At 39.1% G+C, this 23180-nt stretch overlaps 1 protein-coding gene across 5 annotated transcripts in view; it reads left to right on the forward strand.

The window, feature by feature from the left end:
* LOC121942216 (SH3 and multiple ankyrin repeat domains protein 2-like) overlaps positions 1-23180 on the forward strand; it is a 337093-nt gene that overhangs the window by 9518 nt on the left and 304395 nt on the right. For 4 of the 5 annotated variants that reach the window (XM_088081324.1, XM_088081305.1, XM_088081308.1 and 1 more), the window contains exon 2: positions 18048-18116. The exons of the other annotated variant lie outside the window; for it this stretch is intronic. In XM_088081324.1, the coding sequence (XP_087937450.1) occupies positions 18105-18116 (12 nt within the window). In that variant the 5' untranslated portion in view covers positions 18048-18104. The remainder of the gene's footprint in view (positions 1-18047; positions 18117-23180) is intronic. 5 annotated transcript variants of the gene reach the window in all.

Here is a 23180-nt window from a genome sequence, read left to right on the forward strand (position 1 = left end):
TATTTGTGATGGCCTACCACAATATCAGCATTGACTAGCGCAAATCGATTTTAATTTTAGTTTTACTATTTAAAATGGATCAGATCTTACTTAATTGTAGAGCTGCACATAGCTCCCCTACTTGCCCCTCCCTCTTGAAAGAAAACATGCATTCCAAAGCAGTTTTCAAATATGTTTTAAAAAAGAAGAAAAAAATTGCTGAATCTCTTTAAAGACAAATTTAAAAACCTTTGGTTTTCTTTAAAAATATTAAGAAAAAAAGACAATTCTAAAATAATTGCCAGAAAATTTAAAGAAAACAAAAATCTCCAAAAATGTTCAAATTTTCTTTAAAAATCACCAAAAACATTTGAAGAAAAACAATGCAATAAATACAAAAGAAAGAAAGAAAAAACAACAAAAGAAGAAAGAAGGAAAAAAAGAAAAAAAGTTAAAATATACATGCAGTCATTAACTAGACCACATGCTCGTAGTGCAGCGTGTGCTGTTGTTACAGACGGAGTGGCAGTACACCAGACGCACTGAAAGTGAAACTTAACTGTTCATTGTGTTGGGTCTAAAAGTTTGCAGTCACTCACTCAGGTCTGACTGGATCAACTCATCAATTATCTTCTGCTGAGGGATATAAATAACTCATCATTAGTGTCCCTTTGCTGCGTACACAGACCTGCAAAATGTCTGAATTGAACGAGGGGACACAGAATGAGAAAAAAAAGGGACACACAAACAAAGATAAAAAAACGACAGTTTTTAGATTTAGATTTTTTTTTCTGGAAACACTGGACTACTGTTGAGGTAGTGTGAGATACATGCCAGGGACAGTTGGTGAAAATCCACCCACACACAAAGTGACAGGGCTAACTGTTAGCATCACATGGCTAATGTTACTTAACAAGTATAATTATAGAGTTATTAGAGTTAAAATTATAGTTTCTGTGTATGTGTGAGTTTGTTAGGACCGTTTAATGGGTGTCGGATTTTAGCTGCTGCTGATGTTTTGGCTTGTTTTAACAGGGCAGATGATGAATTGACATTTGACGGGAGGAGAGCTGCTCCAGAGATAGTCCACTGTCTCTAACCTGTATAATAGAAACACCAAATCTTATCAATATTAATCTCAAATGCCAAATTTGTAGGAGATAAATAGCTGTTTCTGGGCTTCGGCTTCACAGTGCTTTGTCACTCTGATTCAGAGCCTTTACAAACGCTTATGTTTAGCACCCTCTTGCAAAAACTTTTAATATTTGCGTCTACCACCTCTGACGCCAAAAAATATGGTATTCAGGACAGAACACTCTGGCAGGATTAACATATTTATATATATATATATATATATTTTTATATATATATTTTTTTTTTTTTTTTCAGAAATGGCTAAGACCTGGTTATGAGGCAGGGCCAGAGGTTTTATGAAACAGTATACCTTCAGCCACAGCTTTTCTCATCCTTCACACTCAATCTGAGCAGCTGAGGAATGGCATTTAATGTTGACTAATTTACCTAAATGTCAGGTGTTAGAACATAGGTGGGTGGACCATCTCATTTACCTAGAGTTGGCTAATTAATGCTTGACGGTTTTACAGCCTGCACCTGCTACCTCCTTTCACTGTTACAGTATTTGTGTCGTGCATCACGCCACACTTTTTCTCTCCTGGGTTTTGAAAAGATTTTCCAGGAATATTAATTTGGATGGTCATCCATTTCCTCCCCCAGCTTCTTTGTGTTTACTGGACACTGCAGAGACAGACTCACACTCAGCTGAACTGCTCAGTTCACTGATGTAAAAATGGTCGTCTGTGCCTATGCTAATCTGAATAGGGTCAGGGGTCAGGGGAGAAGCCTAATTCCTCAGTTGCTTACTGTTCTTCACTTGTATGTTGTTACACTTCCAAATGAGTGTGTATTTCATTTAACTACATGACAGTTCCTGTATGAAAGTATTTCAGGTGTTAAACCTGATAAAAATGTACTGCGTTTCTCTCTCTTCAGTCTCGTCCGTGTGGTGATCTGTCCATAATACAAACTCTTTGCTTCCTTTGTGCCACTGTGACATTCGTCAGCTCAGTCAAGCATTGAGAAGCATAACATTTACAAAAACAAATCAGTACCATCCAAAAAGCCCGACTGAAAGGTCTCATTCAGTCTTGTGATACTGTTTGATCTGTGGTTGACCTGGTTGCCATAAAGGCGATGTTTCATAAATGCAGTTAGATGCTGAAGTCTCAAAACCACTCTTAACAGTTTACTGTATGTCAAAGAAATAGTCAACACACTAAAAGGGCTGCTGATATACCAGTCCATTCTCAATCCATATTTGTCAAATACCACAGCTTTGACAATGCTTTTGTCATAAGATTACTATGCTAAAAGCCACCCTTTATATCTGCATGAAATGCCACTGGACAGTGTTCGCTGAGAACGCAGCTGGACAGAACAGGTCGCAGTGTTATTATATGGCGTACAGCACCTGGCCTGTCTGCTTGATACTCCCTATATAGATGTAAACTGATTAATTTAAGGTTAAGAACACACAGTTATACTTATGGGCCTTTAAGGTGGGACTGATCAATCATGTACCATGTAAGATCAGCCCCTGTCTCCTAAAAATTGTCATAAAGTTAAAGTAAGCAAATCTGTTTTGTGCAATGACGCCATGATTACCTTATTCAGTAGGACAAGGGAGAAATATAGGCTACATTGGCAGTTGGTGTAAATAGTTAACTGTACATATTATCTTACAATATCATTTCCAAATGATTCTGCTTTTACAATAAAGGGTCTCATTTCTGAGTGTGGAAGGCTTTAAAACAGAAGTGTTATTCAAATCTGAAAATTACTTCAGTTTTTTTTTTTAGGTGGCCACAGTTTTTGTGCGAGGAGGCTAAAGGTGAAACTGTCTGCATCCATGCCAAATGGCTGAAAGTGGCGTTGATGGGAGGAATGTAACTTCCAAATGGATCCACAAAAATGACATTAGACAGGAAGTGAACACTACCATACTCCTGCATTAAAGTCTGGGTTTGTTAGATCCGTCCACGTGCCCTATAGGGACCTTAGTGGTCTTTTTATTACGTTGTTATGGGCAGTGATTTAACCTGATGCCTTCCAGCAGTGTATCACGCTGCTACAGTAGGTGCTGTCCATCCGTCCAGTGGTGAATAATAACACTGGGAAGAGTTCTGTCTGGCTGCTTTCTCAGCTGACGACATCCAACAGCGTATCATGCAGACATGAAAGGTGGCTTTGGGCATTGAAATCTCAAGCCAAAAGCACTGCAAAAGTGGCAGTATCTGACATCTATGGAATGAGAAGGGGCTAGGGAAACAGGACACAAACCCTGATCTCTGGTGTCAAAATCCTGTTACTGGTTCAAAAACATGAATATTTGGCATGTGGCAGCAGGCCGTGTTTTTATTCTGAGTACAGGGTTCAGGCCAGATTCATCAGGGTTGATAATTTGCATGCATTTCACATCCATCTGCCCATCCTTGATTGAAATTAAAGCGTATATGATCATGCTCATTCTCTGGGGCGTAAGAGTTATTGAAAGTCATTCTTGAGAAATCAGAGAGTGTCCAAGAAAAGTCCACCTACAGCTTATCATAATAAAGATAAATGGAAGAATATCGGACTGAAAAGAAAATGGAAAAGCTGAGTTCTGCTGTCGCCTCGGCTGGTCCAAATTCACCCTCAAATCTCCGGAGAGCAGGGCCCTTTTCCTGCTCCTCATTTATCTCTGCTCTGACACAGGACCAGGGAGGGGCAACAGGAAGTGTGTGTGTGTATGTGTGTAACAGAGGATGAGAAAGAAAGACAGAGAGAGAGAGGACTGGATTTTGTCATCAGCAATGATCAAAGTCAAAATTGGGGACATGTGAGTCCAATCAGTCCATCAGCCCTGAAGGGCTCATGCACAGAGAGAGCCAGAGACCAAAGGAGGGAGGAAATACTGGTGGAGAGCTCTGACACAGAGATGGAGCACATAGACAAACAGAGGATGGCAGGGAGGAGGTGGATGACAATCTGTTGTGCTTCCAAACTTTCTCATCTCTCTCCCACTTCCTTCCTGTCCTTCCTCTTTTCTTGTACCTCTCCTCTCTCTTCGCCCACCCTGTGTGTCTGTGGCCCTCTCCTGCTGTGACTCGCATCTGCTGGCAAAAAGAAGCTGATCTTTAGTCTTGGCAGGGAGTCCCCAGCATGCCCACTGCCATATCAGACTGGGATTTGTGACGGAGAGCTTTGCAGCACAGGATGGATATGGGTTTTGGAATAGAGCTTCTTACCTGTGTTCTTTTCTCTCGAAAGCAGTTGGCCTTTACTCGCTGTGCAATATCTTCTTTGAGGAAAATACAAATGGCATCTGCAGTGAGCTGCACACACAGGTGTCTGGATTTGACTTTTGTTCAGTTTGGCTCTGGTCATTAAAGAGTATGTTTGGATTATATCCAGTCCATTTCAAACTGGGGTGCAGGACTTTTACATATAAATGAACGTCCGTTATATTCAAACCCCTGTCAAATGAGTTCACACAATGCTGATTAAGCCTATCGCTGCCAGGGAAAGCTCTTTGTATGTCTGCTTATACCTGACTTTTGGTACTGACTTTCTGAATCCACTGTAGGAGATTAATGAATTTATTTTACTTAAGATTATAAATAATTTTTGTCATCTTTTTCTGTTTGGCGCTGTTTTCCACTTTGTTATCAATGCTTCATCTGTAGATGTTTGATTGTGATATTTCCTTCTGATGCTATGTATGATGACAGTTTGAACCAGATTTTTTTTCTTTAAAGCAAGGGTGGAGGGACCATAGGGATGCATAGGAGTGTGATGCATAGACTGTATTAATAATGAACATAGCTGCTGTTATGTTTTGAAGCACTATTGCCATTTTGTTTTTTTTGGACGAGAGGATGGAGCTATGGAGGAGGGAGGGGTAGATCTGACTCAGACTATGGCGATGACTCGCAGACAGACTTTCTCTCAAGAGGCCCTGCCCTTAAATATATATAACTTTAAGTCTTAATAAAATGTAAACAGGTACATTATTTAAAAAAAGCACCCCCTGTACAGTTTTCATTAACGTTGAAATTACCTAAAGTGCCCCAAACTGTTTTTTGTTCCAGGCTGTAAACATTTTTTGTTCTGCTGTAAAGTTGGGCATTTTAACATGGGGGATAATGAGGATTTACTCTGTTATGGAGCCAGCCTCTAGTGGACATTAAAGGAGCTGCAGGTTTGGGTACTTCTGTGTTGGCTTCATTTTACAGACTTTGAGGTTGCTGCTTGGTATGGCGGAAGCTATGGAGAAAAATCCTAAGAGTCCAAGAAAAGTCTCCTGAGGGGATCCCTAAAAACTAAAGACTGTGTTTAAAGTAACGAATAATGTCAAACACAGAGTGCTCCTGGGGGCGGGGAGCTTACCTGCAGGCATATGTTTTCAGTACACGTTGACATTGTTTGTGTAATGACTCGCTGCCAGATGGGGGAGACAAAAGTTCTATACTCCAGCTTTAATCCTGTACTTTTGTGCCACATGTATGCTGACAGACATATTGGTCTCTTTAATCGTAATCACACTGGCTGTGGAGTCATTCCTTGACCTCAGCCCCAAATATTTCCTCTAAAGATGCAAAAATCACTATTATTACATTAACAATCAGCCTGAAGGAGTATTTTAGCCTCTCGTAGCTAACGGCTTAGTTTTACTGCACATTCATTGCTCTCACCTACATTGTCTCCAGTTGCAACAGCGTTTTTCAGCAAACAGTCTCTGAAACAGCCACTGTCTGCTGTTTGCTCAGCAGCAAACAGCAGACAGACAGAGTCTAGCTGGAGAGGATTGTAGAACATAAGCAGCTGTAGAGACAGATATTCTTTTCAGGAGTTGGAGACCAAAACAGAGCTAGAAGGGGAGTGGATATCGAACCTGCATGTATCCATCAGGTCTAGAGACACAGTGCTAATGTGCCTTGTATCTGCTGGATTTGTGAATTAGCAGTGTTTGACAACATGTTCTCCATTACTGCTTAGTGGTTGGGTCAATGGCCAACAGATCAGACTGGTTATACTGGGCAGCTTCCAGGTGTGTTCGCGTGTAACCGTGTGAATGTAATCAGGTTTGCAGTGAAACTTCCCTGAATATATGAACACAAAAGAAAGAAGCCATGGCTGTGGAGTCTTACACTTAAGTGGCCAAAATACCTGATTAATGTGGCTTCAGGATTTCAGTCCTGCTTGATGTTGCCAATTTGTTTGCAGTATTAGAACCAAAATATCCCCTGTAGCCCAAAAGGCATTCTCCCCTTAGACCACCATTATAAAAGAGACAAGGATAAGACTTCTGACAGGGCAGCTCAAACTTCTTCAACTTATTGTGTTGTGAATTAAAAATTTAAGAAAGACTTTCCCAGGGACTGTAAAATCCAGCAAGAGAAACACTCCTGAGCATGTGCAGTGGACCTGCGCAGAAAAGGCTTTTTTTATGTCCTCAGCAGGCAACGTTATATATGGCTCCGTTTCCACCAAGCAGTCTGGGTCAGTTCAGTTCTGTCTAGTCCAGTTCAGTTCTGGTCAGTTCAGTTCAGTTCAGTATGCTCTTTAACGTTTCCATTATCAAAAGTTGTGGATGGCACCTTACCGTTCCCATTTCTCGTCACACCTCTGTTGGGGTACCTAGTCCACTGATCCAGTATAAGAGGAGGAGCAAGAGCTACTGCAGTCTGTTTGGTCAAAAGAGAACCGTCACTCTTGCTCAGGGCTGAGCTGCGGCTGCTTTAATCACTGTTCAGACTGTGCCAAGTTTTTCATACATTAGTAAACTACAAAATGAAAGTAGTTTGCAGCCTGGAGCAGCAGCTGGGGACTCAGTAAAAATCATTTAATTCACTGGATCAACTTTTAAGGTGGCATGTTTGGTTGTAATGTTAGTCACTGCATGAGATGATGATGTAAATCCATCAACACACCTTAAACTTCAATATGACAATTTTGAGCATTTCCTTTGTTTTTATTGTATGTCTTGTATGAGTAAGATTCTTCTTAATTTTGACAGGATTGTGTGAATTGCAAATATTGACATGGAAAAAACAATGTGGCGGACGGTCATTCCAGTGTGCTCCATAAGCACTAAACCCCTGCTGTTGCCTGAGAAGGACCCAAGGCACAAACATGCTATTTATTTCCATCAAGAGAGACTCTCTTGATGAGAGACTCAATCTCATCAAAAAGAGTGGGCATCCTTCCTAGAGAGCTGTCATGAGAGGAATAATCATATCATTCTCTGCTTACAAAAAAAAGAAGGAAAACAAACATGAAGCTGGATTAGAAGAAAAAATCAACTTAACATTAATGCCAGTAACCCAACAGAAGAAACTCAGAAGAAATTAAGACAATATAAACTCTAAATAAATGATATCCTGAATAAAAAAACTCCAAAAAAAAGCAGCAATCTCTCTTAGGGCTGGGGCGACGCATTGACGTAATGGGTTACGCGAATACGTCAAGGCTGGACTATTTTGATGCAGAAAGAATGGACTAGTTATAATTATTTCTGTTAAGAAAAGTTGTAGTGTTATTCAAATTGCACTTATTTTACTGTAAGATGTTTTGTTGGACTGCTAGATTTGAGGTTTGTTACTGTAATAGATTAACTGTTTTGTTAAGTGACTTGAATTTTACATTTTTTTATTTATTTTTCTGTTGGATTGCTAAATGTAGATTGCACTACATTCCTTTTACTTGAGTGGAACAAACTCTTGCAGTAATTTGATTTTGGAGAGACTTTATATCAGATTGAAAAATACAGATTATCATTTAAGACTGGGCTATTTTTTTGTCGGGGAATAATGCACTGCAGAGGATGACAAGTTTTGAAATACTATTTCCAGTAAATTCCTTGTTATATTAATCGAGTAATAAAAAAAAAAAAGATCAATTAAGAAAATAATCAATAGATTAATTGATTAATCAAAAAAATAATCAGTAAAAAAAATAGTTGTTAGGTGCCCTAATCTCTCTCCTCCTCAAACCAAACAAAGACCCAACCCTGCCATCAAGTTACCGTCCTGTTTCACTTCTCAGTGTAGATATAAAAATCATCACTAAAGCACCCACCCATAGACTAGAAAAGATTACTCCATCAATAATTCACCTAGACCAAACAGGATTTATCGAAGGCAGAAACTCATCTAACAACACACGCATTTAATGCATTATTCAGCCTCACATCACCAAAAATCTATCATAGCCACCTTAGATGCAGAAAAAGCCTTTGAAAAAGTAAACTTGTTATTCCTAATAAACACCCTTCACAGATTTATTAACTGGGTCAAAACACTATACACCTGACCTACAGTCACAGTCATTACTAATGGACAAACTTCTCAAAGCTTCACTCTGCACAGCGGGACTAAGGTCCCACTCTCTCCCTTCCTGTTCACCATTTTCAGAGAACCCTTAGCAGCAGCCATCCGCCAGAACCCCCATATAACAGGAATCCAAACTCTCTATACGCAGATGATATATTACTTTTTATACAGAATCCACAATCATCACTACAGGAAGCAATCAAAGTTTTTGAATCATTCTCTTCAATCTCCAACTACTCTATCAACTGGAACAAATCCTCCATACTCCCATTACATAACACCAGTTTGGATGTGGCAGCCCACACAACCCCAATCCCTTTATGCACAGTTCACATTACATATTTAGATATCCACATTTCCCCCAGGCTGTCAGAGTTGATCTACCTTAATTTCACCCCACTACTTAAAACTATAAATGACAATCTCCTTCGTTGGATGAACCTTCCACTTTCAATTTTAGGCAGAATAGCAACTGTTAAAATGACAATTCTCCCCGAAAACAAAATCAATTACCTACTCACAATGATCCCAACTCACCTACCTCTTACCTGGTTCAAATCATCATCTCATCTAGACTCAACCAGAACAAAGTTTTACTGGAAAAATAAGACACCAAGAATTAAACAGGCCACACTACAAAAAACAAAAACACTGGACGGACTTGATGCACTTAATTTCTACCAATAATTCTCTTGCAAATCAGCTTGAATACATCTGTAAATGGTCTCACCCCAGTCAGTCAGATAACTCATGGTTAGACAGAGCAGGCAGTTGGTAAGGACATTCAGATCTCAGATTTATCATTTCTTAGCCAGACCATAAACACCATCCCTGTTTTAAGAATCCAACAATATCATCCACTCTGACAGCCTGGTGGAAATTTTACAAAATTACTAAATCTACCATGGCTCCCTTACATTTCTGCCCTATTTGGCACAATCCTGACTTCATCAGCAATAAAAAATCATTAAACTTCCACACTTGGATTGATAAAGGGATCACTCACCTAAAACATATCTTTCACAATAACACCCTGGTTCCATTCCCCCTCCTGGTCCAGAAGTTCGGCATCGGGAGCCAACAATTTCTAGAATACTTACAAGTTAAATCATCAATTTAAACAAAACTGAAAACCAAAAATATAAATTCAGACCATCCTCTACCAGTTTCAGCTCTGCTTAACATCTCCTCAAAAAAACTCTTCACTCTCAAATATTTTTAAACTAATCTCACATACTGATATAACACCCTCCATACCTTCAGAAAATGGGACAGTGACCTCTCCATTGCTCCTGATGCTGACTTCTGGGACCAAATCTGCAAAAATATCTATTTCATGACAAAGAATGCTAACTTGCAACTCATACAATACCAAATCCTCCATAGAACTCACCTCACTGGTCAAAAAATGTGTAAAATGGGATTCTCTTCAGAAATCTGTCCATACTGCACCCAAACTTGTATAGATAGTTACATTCACGCTACCTGGCACTGCACACCTGTTCATCTATTCTGGACAGACTCATTATCATTAATCATGGGCTGCCACATCCCACTCTGCCCCTCCCTCTGTTTATTAGGAGAAATATCCCCAATAAAACTAGACAAGCCCAACAGCTGTTTACTTCTCATAGCCCTAACTATCGCCAAGAAAACTATCCTCATGAACTGGAAATCAAGGAACATCACACATTGGAAAAACTTACTTACAGACTACATCTCTCTGGAAAATACAAACTCCTCATTCAATAACACTGAACACAACTCTCTTATTATTATCTTTTTCTAAATGTATTTATTTATGTATTTATTATTATTATTATTATTAGTAGTAGTAGTAATAGTAGTTTGTTTTGTTTTGTTTTTCTTTTTGTTTTGCCTGACAACCAATATTAACATCCGGTTTCAACCATTGTTGTTGTCAGTGCTGTTGTTATTCTTATTGGTAATGCTACTGGTGCCATTATTATTATTATTATTATAGTGGTAATCAATCAATCAATCCTTTAATCTAGACTAAGGGTCCATATATATATATATATATATATATATATATATATATATATATATATATATATATATATTTATATGATTAAAAGACAAAACATCACGCTGGCAGATAAATTTATACATGAGGTTCCTTAAAACAGCTTGGAGGGTATTAACTCCTGCAGCCACAGACAAGTCACTGGCACTACACGACCTAGGTCTCTGGAGTAATATTCTCATGGCCTTATTACAAGCCACCTGCAATCTCTGTAAAGTTGTCTTTTTGTACTTAGACCACAAGTGGGCAGTATAAAGTGGTGTACAATACGCTCTGAACAAAGACATCTTCACTTCATTTGAACACATGCCAAATTTATTTGAGAGAGTGTTTGCCTGAGTGTACATCATCCGGCACTGCCTCTGAATATCATCATCTGTCATTTCTGCTGTAATGCTGAAATGTCCAAGATATTTCACCCTGTTACATACATCAAGATTGTTATCAGAAAGTTTGAAGACAGGGAATTTTAGACTTGTATCCTCTTTGGATCTACAGATCATGACAACACTCTTTATTAGCATTGTATATGATGTCATGCTCCACACCATATACAGAGCAAATAGTAAGGAGCTGTTGGAAGCCAGCGCTAGATGGACTAAAGACCACAAGATCATCTGCATACAATATATGATTCACGAGAATGTCACCAATCATGCATCAAGTATTACATGCTTTTAGTTGACTAGACACACCATCAATGTATACATTAAAAAGAACTGGGGACAAAATGCCCCCTTTTCTCACACCATTACCAACCCCAAATGGGGATGAAATACAACTGCCCCATTTTACATGTATAGTCTGGTGGGCATACCAGTACGCCAAAATTCTTACAATATGTTTAGGAACCCCTTTTTAATACAGTTTATAAAACAACTTTGCATGATTCACACAATCAAAAGCTTTAGAAGCATCAAAAACACATAAGGACTGAAGACTTTTGACCCCTATACTTGTTCACAATTTCCTTTATGGCATATATACAAAGGTCAGTGCCATGTTCAGCTTTGAAACCAAACTGGTTGTGTGTGGAGTGAATAAAGTCATTTAATCTATCTCACAGAATTCTCTCCAGGACTTTCTGATGGAACACTAGCTAAAGCAATGGGTCTGTAGTCATCTAAACTACTTACTTTACCAGCTTTGTCTTTAATGACAGGCACTAAAAGAAGAGACAACACTGAGTCTGGTAACAGCCCATGCATCATAAAACCAGTAAAACAAATGGCAAGAAGAGGAGCTATCCTCTTTTGTACAGTCCAATCCGCTTGCTTTATTATCAGAGAGCTTATTTATGGATTGGGACACTTCTTGTGATGTGATCACCAGTGTCTCATCACTCTCAATATTACCTACTTTATATAAATCACTATGGACACAATTAAAAAGAGTTCTATAGTGTTGTCGCCATACCTCCACAATATTGCTTGCTCCAGATACTGCATCAGTAGTGCATGACAGAGATGCTTTGCAGTTGTTAGGAACGGCTTACTGCCCAACTGCTATTGCTCTCAGTACCACTAACACCTCATGTTTGAATAGAAAGAAATAATGATTTGAATTCGTGTTTTAGGGATATTGCTCCAACTTTGTTATCCATATACATTCTGCCACTGTCAGTGTGAAGTATTATACAGAAAGACAATTACAGGATGCAAATACATTGATTAGTTATTGTTGAGAATATGCTGGCCATAATTTGTATCAAGGTGTGATGGAAATTCATAGGTAACGTGTGTTAAATTTAAATGTGAGTTTTGTTCAGTTGTCATTATTAAATAAATAAATCTACATTATATCAATTTTTCAGGCTCCCCAGTGAAACATTTGACAGGTTAATGTGATGCATAACTGCAGCTTTTTACATTTCTCCATGTACATCATCAATATTAATAAACCCTTTTTCATTTTTGATTGAGTTATGCAACGAGTAAGATATTCAGAGCTGTTAATACTTCCTGCAAGGATCTTATTGTGCACTGAGTTTGGCCAGTAGTGCTTTGCTAACCTTCTCTCTCTGCTGCTTATGCAACTGTTAACTATAACTTATTGATGCCAATCAGTGCATTTGCTTTTGCTTTCTTGTGTCACTGAGGGCTCACAGTTACTGTTACTTTGAGTGCTCACTGCCAGCTGGGTGTGGGTCATATCTGCTGTGTGTTATGTGTGTGTGTGTGTGTGTGCGTGTGTGTGTGTGTGTGTAGAAAGGTCCTGTCTCCAGATGCAATCCCCTGCATGCTCTATTTTTCCTCCAGATTCACCAGTTACAAAGCTTCAGGCTGCTACACAGGACACCGAGGTCACAAAACCGTGAAATCCTAGTTTGATTATAAACGTCTCCGTCCAAAATGCTCATAAGCAGTGAAATGGGTATGCAGTCGCCATGGATACCTACTATATCATGAGCTCCATTACTAGGGAGCCCATTTGGTGCCCTCCTGAGGAGCAGCTGATTCAATAGTAAACTGGGCGGCTTCAAAATGCTGCTTTTGTTTTCTGCATTTTCATATTGACTTTGCCGTCATGTTTTGTGATAGAGCGCTCACTGCTGTGATGATTCTGCACTGATGACAGATCAGCTGTCAGTCAAGCAGCACTGTGATGTTGTGTTGATTGTGTTTTTACAGGATTAATAACCACAGGAGAGATTTGCAAATAGTGGGCGCACTTGCCTTTGTTCACACACTGTGGGTGTTCATGTTGCTTAAAGGGGGACTCATCTGATTTTTACACATGAAGATCATGATGAGGAGGAAAACGTTGCTCTATAAATCATTGAATATTGTCTGCAGTGCCAGTGGGAAGTGCAGTAATCAGTGTTTTCAGTTTGACTGTATAAATAATGGATGTAGCTACTGTGACGTCACCCATTGGTTTGTGGGCTGCTGTTTTGAAGCCTCAAGTTTGGCATTTCAGCTGTAGCCATCTTTGGCTTTTTGGAGCCAGAAGTGACCATATTTGGGCAAGAGGCTGATGCTGCTGCAGAGTGAGTGGTGGATCTGACTGACAAGCAGAGGGCACTATGGAAGGCAAGATAACTGGAGAAGCAATGTGCAGTATTACTAACATGACAGATGACACCCACTTCAGCTTCTAAGATCATAGCAGACCCACTACACCCTTTATAGTCTGAGCATGCACTCTTACCTTCAAGGCATAGAGCATGCCCCTGATGCGGACTAAAAGAGGCATCACATCATTTGTCCCATCCAGCATTCAGCTGTGAACAAGCTCGAATCACCGGTCTGGAACTGTACATCTTTAACTTGACTTGACTTATATTGAATTAGATTAAATTAATTTAAATTAAATTGACTTCATGTCCTTGATTGACCAAGCGGCAACCTTCACGTCTAAAAAATTAAGCCAATGGAAGTACCAAAAACTGCTGAGTGAGTCAGTCCCCATAGACCCCCATGTAAAAATGTTTAGGTCTCTGTTGCTAATTTTAACAATCATGACAACTGGAGGGAGTTAAGTTTCTTTCTTTCTTTTAAAAAAACCCCCAAAAAATCCTCATCTGTTAACATTTTATTTAGACCTAAATTTGCACATATTTAAGGTAGCTGCTTGAGTGACAGGCTGTCTGCTGATTGTGTTCACCTGTGACACATTTGTGACCATGGAGCACTACTATGACTTGCAAATATTATTAATATCTGAAGTGGAGAGCTGTTAGTTAGTTTCCAGCTTACAGAGAATAAATCATAATGTTTAACGGTGCTGCAGTAACAGTCTAACTTAGCGAGTGATAGTGTTGGTAGTGTGAGCAGGTGACATTTGTGTTTTTCTGTCTGCAGAGCTCCAATCGCGTCTATTTGGTCACATTTTGTGACCGCGGAGCACCAGAGCGAATTGGAAATCTTTGCAATATATGAACTGGAGAGCTTTTAGTTTGTTTCCAACTTGCATTGGATGAATCCTCATAGTTTAACAGTTTAACTTAGTGATAACGCTAAAATCCAACTGATGTTTAGAAGCTTTAAGTCCACAGCAAATACATCAACATCATACTTTATTTGTAACTTTATTTTATTTGTAATCTTGTATTCTAGTCATTTTCAGTAGTTTAGAGTAGATTACAAAATATCAAGATATATGTCTTGCATGACAATATAGCTGGAAATATTGTGGTATTTTTTCAAAGCCACATCGCCCAGCCCTGTTGCACAGTGTTACCGTAATGGGTATACTTTGGTAGAAAGAAAGTAATTGCTACAATGAAAACGCTCAGAACAAGGTCTGTGGATTATCAAAAGCAACTGGGTCATAATTCTGGAAAGACACAAGAGACTATATCTTTTTTTTATTTAAATTTTTTTTTTTTTCGTTGGTTGTTTTTGGTGCTTTGAGCACCACAAGCCGAGCACCATCTGAATCCATTTTATTGGAGAGAAGGTAGACATCTCTAACGACAATATCTCTGACACTCGGTAACTCACATTAAAACTCTCCAGATTGATAAAATCACAACAGGTAAAGAAAAAAATATTAATGATTTTGGGGTGAACTATCACTTTAAATAGTTGGCCAGATCTTGTGAACACCATTAAAAGCTTCAAACACTATTATTTTGGAGGTTTTGGTAGATTACTGTGACTGACATGTCTTGTGTCTGTAGTTAATGGTTTTCTTTAAATATTGCATACTGATAGTCTTAGTATATATTTGGGAGTTTTGAAGATTCTTAGAGTCAAATTGAACTATAAAAGCACTTTTCTGGGCTCATGTTTATATTTCATTTCCCTGAAGAGAGAACTCCCAGGTTTTTACAGCTGCACCATTCACACAGTAAACAAGGACTTCTCAAGGCCACTCGAGAAATACTCAGAGCCACTTGTCTATATAAGATATCAGCTCAGTTAATGAGCTTACTGCGTGTCTTTTTGTGTGTTCAGCATTGCTTACTCTTAAATTGAGAGAAAACAAATAGAAGAAACTAAACCACAGCAGGATTTGGCTCATTTAATATGTGACTTCAGAGAAGGGGCTCTCTAATAGCCATGCTTCTCTGTCACATCTGCACTGTTTAAAGGGACTTCAAGAGATTTTTACACTAATTAAAAGCATGCAAATGTTGGTTGTGACTTGACTTGGTGCTGCTTTGTTGCTGTTTACATGGACTTTGAACACATTGTGCATATTTTGAAATACATTGTACATTTAATCCTATGTGTGTGTGTGTGTGTGTGTGTGCGTGCGTGCACGTGCGTGCTTGTGTGTGTGCGCGTGTGTGTGTGTGTCTGAAGCCTGTGGACTGAAGTTCTAAACGTTCGAAAGATCATGAAGTTTTCTGTTTACTTATAAAGTCAAAGATAATGTATCATTGGTATTATTGGTTTTGATTTAACAAACTTGGTAGGACAATGACATGAACCAGCCTGTTCTTTTTTCAAAGTAGTCTAATACCACTCCTTTTGCAGTGCTTTTGGTGTAAGATCCCAATGCTAAAAGCCACCTTTTGTATATATATAAATGCAAACTAACAAAACCCTTCCTAGTGTTATTATACGCTGCCAAATGGCATCTGCTGCATGATAACCCTGCTGTATGGCATCAGGTTGAAACGCTGAAGGTAACAACATTATTTAAGGAGCACGAAGCTCCCTTTAGGGCGCATGGGAGGGGCGATGGATGAATGCAACAAACCCTTGACTTTTATGAGGTAGTGAAAGTTCTCCATGAAAGTCTGTTTTTTTTCTATTCTTCAACTTACCATGTGCCTCCCTCCCCCCAATCCTAACCATCAGTGACTTCATTGTCTAATCCTAACCATCCGTGGCATCATCTGCTTTTGTTGCCTTAACATAACCACAGGCAGCTTAATGGAAGTCTACTGAGAAGCCATAGTATGTGATGACTTGGGATGAGAACGTGTTTTCTTCATCTTGATTCAGTGGAGGTGGATGGAATTATGTTGTTGTTGCTAACAGCATCTGAAAATTCAACAGCAACATATCTTTCCACAAACAGTGCCTTCATTACATCATTCTACATTACATCACACCATGAGGGCCATTTCTTTAGTAGAGCTGTACGTACAGTCTATTTGTATGTCTTCAATGTCAACTGTCCAAAGCAGCTGTCTACAGTCCACGTTGACATTCAAAATTCCTCTTTGCCTCATTGAGAAGTATTTAGGTCAATAGGGCTGCCGCAGATCACAATACCAAATCACAATGATCGAAATAATGAATTGAGAACAAGCTGAGCTGAGTGCTGCCTCCTGTCATCCATATCCCCCTCTGCTAGAGCTCGGCTGAGGTGGGCTGCGGGCCAGTTTAACTCATGCCTGCACTGACTCCCGCACTGTGTTCAAACCAAGAACGTACACCTGCCAGGTGAAACAAGTCTGCTGACCTTTAACCCCTAAATCACAGATTGATTTCAAATCAAACACAACACACGCCACTTTCCTAATACTTCCTAAATACTTATTCAATACTCAGTATTCATGTATATAGGAAACACTGTGTATTGGTATTATTATTCTGCAAACCTCTGCCTCTGCTGCCTCTCAGTCCTTCAGTCATTTAGCTTCTGCTTCTTCAGCTCCCCCTCTAAACCTCACATACAGTATGCTCCACAGAGGCACGCAGTGACGGATCCTGTGTTTAAGTGTCTCAGCGCCTCAAGATTACAAGGATGATAGTCGACTGAGGAAAGAGCCGAACTGCTGATTTTTATTCCATCTTTGATCTTCAGCTGTTTACTTGTTTGTTTTCCCCCCTCCTCCTCCTCCTCCTCTTCTCCCCGCCCATCCCCGGAGATTTGACTGTGTGCGCAGGCAGTTGCATCAACAGCAAGATTACTGTGTAATCAGGTTCTATTCAGCATTAATCTTGAATGCAGTTATTGTACAGGAAGGTCATATATTATTTATAAGCTCTAATTTTAGGTCAGAGCCTCTGTGTGTTTTCAATTACACAGTGTATTGTGTTTCAGGTTAGCGTGTCTTTGTCATTTTATTTTGAAAAGTGCATAAATGTTATGCACTAAATAATAAGAAACATGCACTAATAAACAGAAACATAACCACAAATGATGTGATCAACCTAACTATTGATTTGTTGCTTGGAGAGATTACAGCTCTCTGGAAAACATGTGTAAGAACTAGAATTATTAGAATTTCTTGATATTGGGAGTTCCCTCTCACAGCAGGAAGCACAAAAAAATAACCATTGGCGTGAATCAAAATGTACAAAAGATACCCCCCTCTCCCACCCACTTTTTTTCTCTTCAGGAAGAGAAGTGGGGAGGAGAACTGTTGTGGGTGGATGGCTTGATGTGATTAATGCTGATGCTTTGTGTTTAACATGTTGCATAATCATAAACAAGGTTTGCATGAAACAAACATTCTCTCATTCTGTCTCGTGGTCGAAGTCTCAGATATGACAAACCATAGTCAATATATATGACTGTAGTTTGACAAGTTAAAGAATGGTAAAACACATGTAAAATACATTTTAGAGGTCTGTATTTCTCACTGTAAATATAAAATATTAAAGCTGATAGTATTTCAACATAGCAGTATGTTGAAGGCTCTGGTGATTTAATTTACTGTAGACATCTTTGTTTCCTCCCTCCCCTCTCTTCTCTTCTCTTCTCCCTCTCTTCTCCTGACTCAGGGAGCCTGGGTGACACAGTGGAACCTCCTCCTAGAGAGCTTTTCTCCTCTGGATGTTATGGCTGAAATGGTACGTAGGCTCAGTCAAGGCCAAAGATTTAGCTGAAATTAACGGTGATGAATAAGAGGCAAGAAGAGACGTGAGTGACTGAGTATGCATACCGCCTTTTTTCATGTATCACCTTGAGCCAGGGGGTTTAGGACTAGATAGAAGACAGTGGAAAGAAGACTGTCCTTAAGAAGAGGACATCTCACCTCTGACAGATGTACTTTTACCTGGTAATAGTAAGGGAACACTAGGGTTACTTTTTGTCATAGTTTGTCCCTGTTTTTTGATAATACCTGAACAAATGGAAAATAGCTTGTATTTGTAGTGCTTTTCTAATCTTGTGACCACTCAAAATGCTTTTACATTACATGTCACATTGACCCATTCACACACACATTCACACACTGGTGACCGAGGCTACTGTACAAGGTGCCAACTGCTATTCAGTAACCTTTCCCACACACTTATACACTGGTGGCACTGAGCAATTTGGGGTTCAGTATCTTGCCCAAGGATACTTTGACATACTTCGGAGGAGCTGGGGACCCAACTCACCCAACCTTCCAATTAGATGACTACCTGCTCTACCTGTCAGTCACAGAGGTAGTTCATCAAATTGAAGTTTGGGCTGTACCCTATAGGCTTGGGCAGTATGTAATACTTCAAACCTTCCTGAAAATGTTAGGAAAATTAATATTCTCACACCTATTTTACTTGTTAACAGAGAAATACAACTGTACTCCTTTTGAATTCACCTTTCTCTCGGTCACAGAAGACTGACAAGGCTTTATTACCTTATTAACTCACTGTAATCACAATGACAAGAACAAGCTCCAGGTTTGATCGAAATAAATACTTCATTCGCCAAGTTAGATTTTTTAAAAATATCTGTTATTCCGCACGCTATCTCTCTCTTCCTGCTGTTCACAGTCCTGTGACTTCTCCCTCCACCTCTAGGTGTCGTGGTGTCGTGGTGTCTGTCAGCTCAGCAGCTTGTTTCACAAGTAGAGACTGGAGACTGAGCTCTGGAGATGCATTCTGTGCACTACATACAATAAGTTTAATAGAAAGAGCAGCACTTGGATTTTCGACGGTATTGAAAAACATACTGTTAGCAGGTATACCATGATACAGAGATACTGCCCCAGTGCAGTTCCCGACTCCAGAAATATATCAGTTGGGTCAGATTTGACTTTGACTTGACTTTGAATATAAATATTCAACTATATTTATTTAATTATTCCATATAAAGTGTTAAAGGTTGAACAGGGTTCAGCAGGATGTTCAGTGTGACGGTGACGTGTTTTTCAGTTATGCTGACGATGAATCAGATATGTGCAAAACCAATTTTTTGACTGTATCATATTAAGTTGCTGTGAGCTAAATTTACAACTCTTGAGCAGAAGATAGAGGATAATGTTATCTCAAAGCCAGTCAAACCTCAAAATAAAAATCCAGTAAATCTAATATTCCTTTTAAGCAGTCATGCTCAGTGATTAGTATTGTTCCCTCAAATAAAGGGGAAGTTGTCTCAAAATTGTACAGCAAAATCAAATATTTATTCACTCACAGTACATACTGTATTATTTTGCAGCTGTCAGTCATTTTAGCAATCAGGTAATCTACTGATACGATTATTGGAGTAACTGAATAAGAAAACTCTTGCTTCATTAAAGAGCAAAAGTTAATAAGACAGGTCTGCTATTTGCATTTGTGTACTGTAATTGCATGCCCTCTCACTTCCTGTTGCTCTGACACTACTTGGCCAGGAGGAAAGTGGTCGCTAAACAAAACGTTTGGACTGGATGCATAGACTGGATGCTTTCTGCTGAGATGCTGAAGCACTGACATTATGCTATTGTGATACGCTAGTTAGGTTTAACAAGTTGAACTGTGCAATGCTTTCCTGTTGCTCAGTTTAAAGTTATCCTAAACTTTGGACACGTTCTTTCATTTCAAGTCTCTTCTCTTTGCCCCTTGCTATTTTCTCTCTTCCTCCATCTTGCGAAAACATGCCATCAAATCACATCAAATCACATCACCTGTCAGCAACATAAGCTGTCACATTCTGGCAATTTTAAAAGTAGCCTAAGTTACAGCACTAAATCCAACTCACATTCTATTGGTAATATTAAAACCCTAATATCATGTTTGTAAATTTATAAATGCAGCAACTAGTGTCTGAAGGTCACGTTTAATTTACTGCAGAGGCGGCAGGAGTCCGCAACATAAGAGAGAGCAAATTTTAGCAGAGAAGGGAGTGGCAGGCACTGTGTTTGTTGACTTCTTGGGCTAGTGAGAGGAGACATGGCAGAGTCATTCTCTTAAAAAGACTCAAATTGCAACAATATGGCAACATTCTGGCTTTGAGTCAGAAGAGCTGTCCTTACTGGCTGCAGGTGCTGTTGTGAGGTGAACTTTTGTAGGACACTGTGTTTCTATGTATTCCGATTTGAAAGCACCATAGTTGAAATGAAGAATTGTTTAAAGGAAACCTCCTTTTTTCACTATAAAAACCTAAACACAGTACTAGCTGGCTGGAGGAAGATTGCTGGAAATCTGAAAGTTTTTGCTGAGGTAAATGACCATCGCTAAAAACAAGCTAGGCTAACGACACTTGCTGTTGACTATCTTGTATGTAATTTCTAGTAATTATCCCAAAATAAAATGTGTGTTTTCTGGTATAAGAAGTAACATTACAAACATAGGAAGATATCAGGTAGGTTTCTCAGCCACCTTTTTTAAGTGTTTATATCTCAAGTCTGATTTGATTGAACAGCTGGTGGCACCATGGTTTGTTTACATGAAGTGCATATTTAATGGCTTTAGTGTGGAGACAGAGCTCTGGTATTATGTGATGCTGTGTGATAGTTAGACAGTCTCTTTCTGTTGGGACACAGTGTCATTATCTTCCACTCAGGATTGATTGCTGAATCATGTGGGTCACCTGGTAAAATTCATTAAACCAGTACAGTAATGTGTTTTAAAATTTTCACACAGGCCCGACCCTAGTAATAATTATGTGAACAGTCCTGTATTGAATGAAGCTTTGATGCAAAGAATTTGCATCGTTACGATTTGCAAATAGAGTTGCTGGAGTTACTTAACGGAATGGGTTCAGCCCTCATTTTGAACCATTATTTGAGAAACAGCAGCAGCTAAATAAAGTGTTGATGAAGTGCAGCTAGTACGTATATGACATACATCTGTAATTCTGCACATTGAGTTTAAACTGAAAGGCTGACTGTGAAAGTTCTCTTAGTTTGATGATGTTTATGTCCACATCAACAGTGTAGACATCTGAGCCTGATTTTAATATATAATACCAAATTATTACAAGATAAAGTCATCATATGATTAAACTGGCAAGCCATGATGCACATCCCACTGATGCTGTGACCATTACTATTCATTTTGCATTAGTTATGATTAATTTGATTATTTTCTTTCTGTACCATCTATAATGTCTGAACATGGAATTAATTAAATTAGGGCATTTGAATTGTTTGAAGTGTTTTTACCACTGTGGAGTGAGAAAGACAGACCATTGTTGACTAAAATATTGTTAGTGGCAAAAGATCTGATGAAATTGCTGAATGCTACAAAATCGCTTAAAGCACTTGTTCATTCCACTCAAGGACAAGTCTGTTCTTAAATATGGTTCTCACATGAGGCCTGATGTTACATTTCATGTTCGTTGTGCTGCAGTAGAGACAGAATAATGAAAACATGTCAGAGAAAGCAGCAGAGAGCATCTAAAAGACGTAGTAGCTGTTCATTCTCTGTGTGAAAACTGTTGCCCTCTGGGCAGCTGTGTGAGTGCTGAATACAGGCCTTCACTATGCAGAGATAAAGCAAGTAAAATGACTTGCTCTCAGAAACACTCCAAACATTGAAAGGATATTAAGTAATTTATGATTTTTATCTGCCTCTCTCTGCGATAAAGGAATTGAAGCAGCAGGTTCTGGTTAAATGTGGAGTTTGTGAATGATAGAAATGTTGGTGTTTTGTCCTTTTTGTTGTTGTTGTGTGAGGCAATTCAATTCATGCACTTGCAATAAATCACAATTTACAGAGTTACAGCACCATGTGTTCATGGTGTTTATACTGCATTATCCAACCGTTCACCAGCCTTGTGGTTGTTCCTCTCTGTGTGTTTGTGTGTGTGTGTGTGTGTGTGTGCAGAGTGTAGTGTTTATTCTTTGTTCATCTCACAGTCTTTAAATCTGTGTCATTTATCTCATGCAGTTCCATTGATTGTCCCCCCATCGCTCCGCCTGGCAGTGATTGGACACTTTTCTCCACTTGTCTCAGCTCCCCACTGCTCTCAGCAGCAGCAGAAAGGCAGCGCTTTAACGTATTTCTCTGAGCTACTGCCAATTTCATCTTCAATTTGCCTGCATTTCGTTTAATAGTTAGTGTTTTTTTTAGCTGTTATCTCTAAATGTTGCCATGGGATGTGCGATAACAGAGCTTGTTCTTGTTGTAGCAGCTTCATTGTGAATATGAAGATGAGTTTCTCTTTTTAAATTGGACTCATTTAGCCCAAAAGCAGATGGCTGCTAATATGAAGGACATGAGTGTGCAAAGTCTGTCAGGTAGATGACAATATGAACGTGTGGAGATAAAAAAAAAAAAAAATGGGACATAGAAAATACACTAAAGGTTGAGTGTGTGTTGGTGGGGGGTCCAAGTTTTCACTGAACAAATAAGTAACCAGCCAAGTGAGAATGTTTGGCAAAGAAAATTGAGGAGGAGGGCAGGAGTTTCAGGCAGAGCAAGAGTAAAGCAAACCGAGATGTAGAGTGAAACTGAAGGTACTCCTGGTTCTAACGCTGGTTTCACATTGCACACATTGCAGTTCCTGATAAAGAACTGCTTTCCAATAAAATCCACTAAGATCCAGCAGCTTCTCTTCAATATGAAGGATCATGATGAACAACAGAAACAAGAACCCAGGTGTGCTGTTACTGTAAACTCATTTTGTAAGCTGAGGTCATACAACTCTTCACTCTCCACTTCACTCGTCATTTGAACTATTCAATAACCACCTGAGGGAACTGCTGCTGTGTCCTGTCAGATAAC

The sequence above is a fragment of the Plectropomus leopardus genome, chromosome 1, assembly GCF_026936395.1.
Source record: "Plectropomus leopardus strain MGB_pleo_1.0 chromosome 1, ASM2693639v1, whole genome shotgun sequence".
NCBI classification, from domain to species: Eukaryota; Metazoa; Chordata; class Actinopteri; order Perciformes; family Serranidae; genus Plectropomus; species Plectropomus leopardus.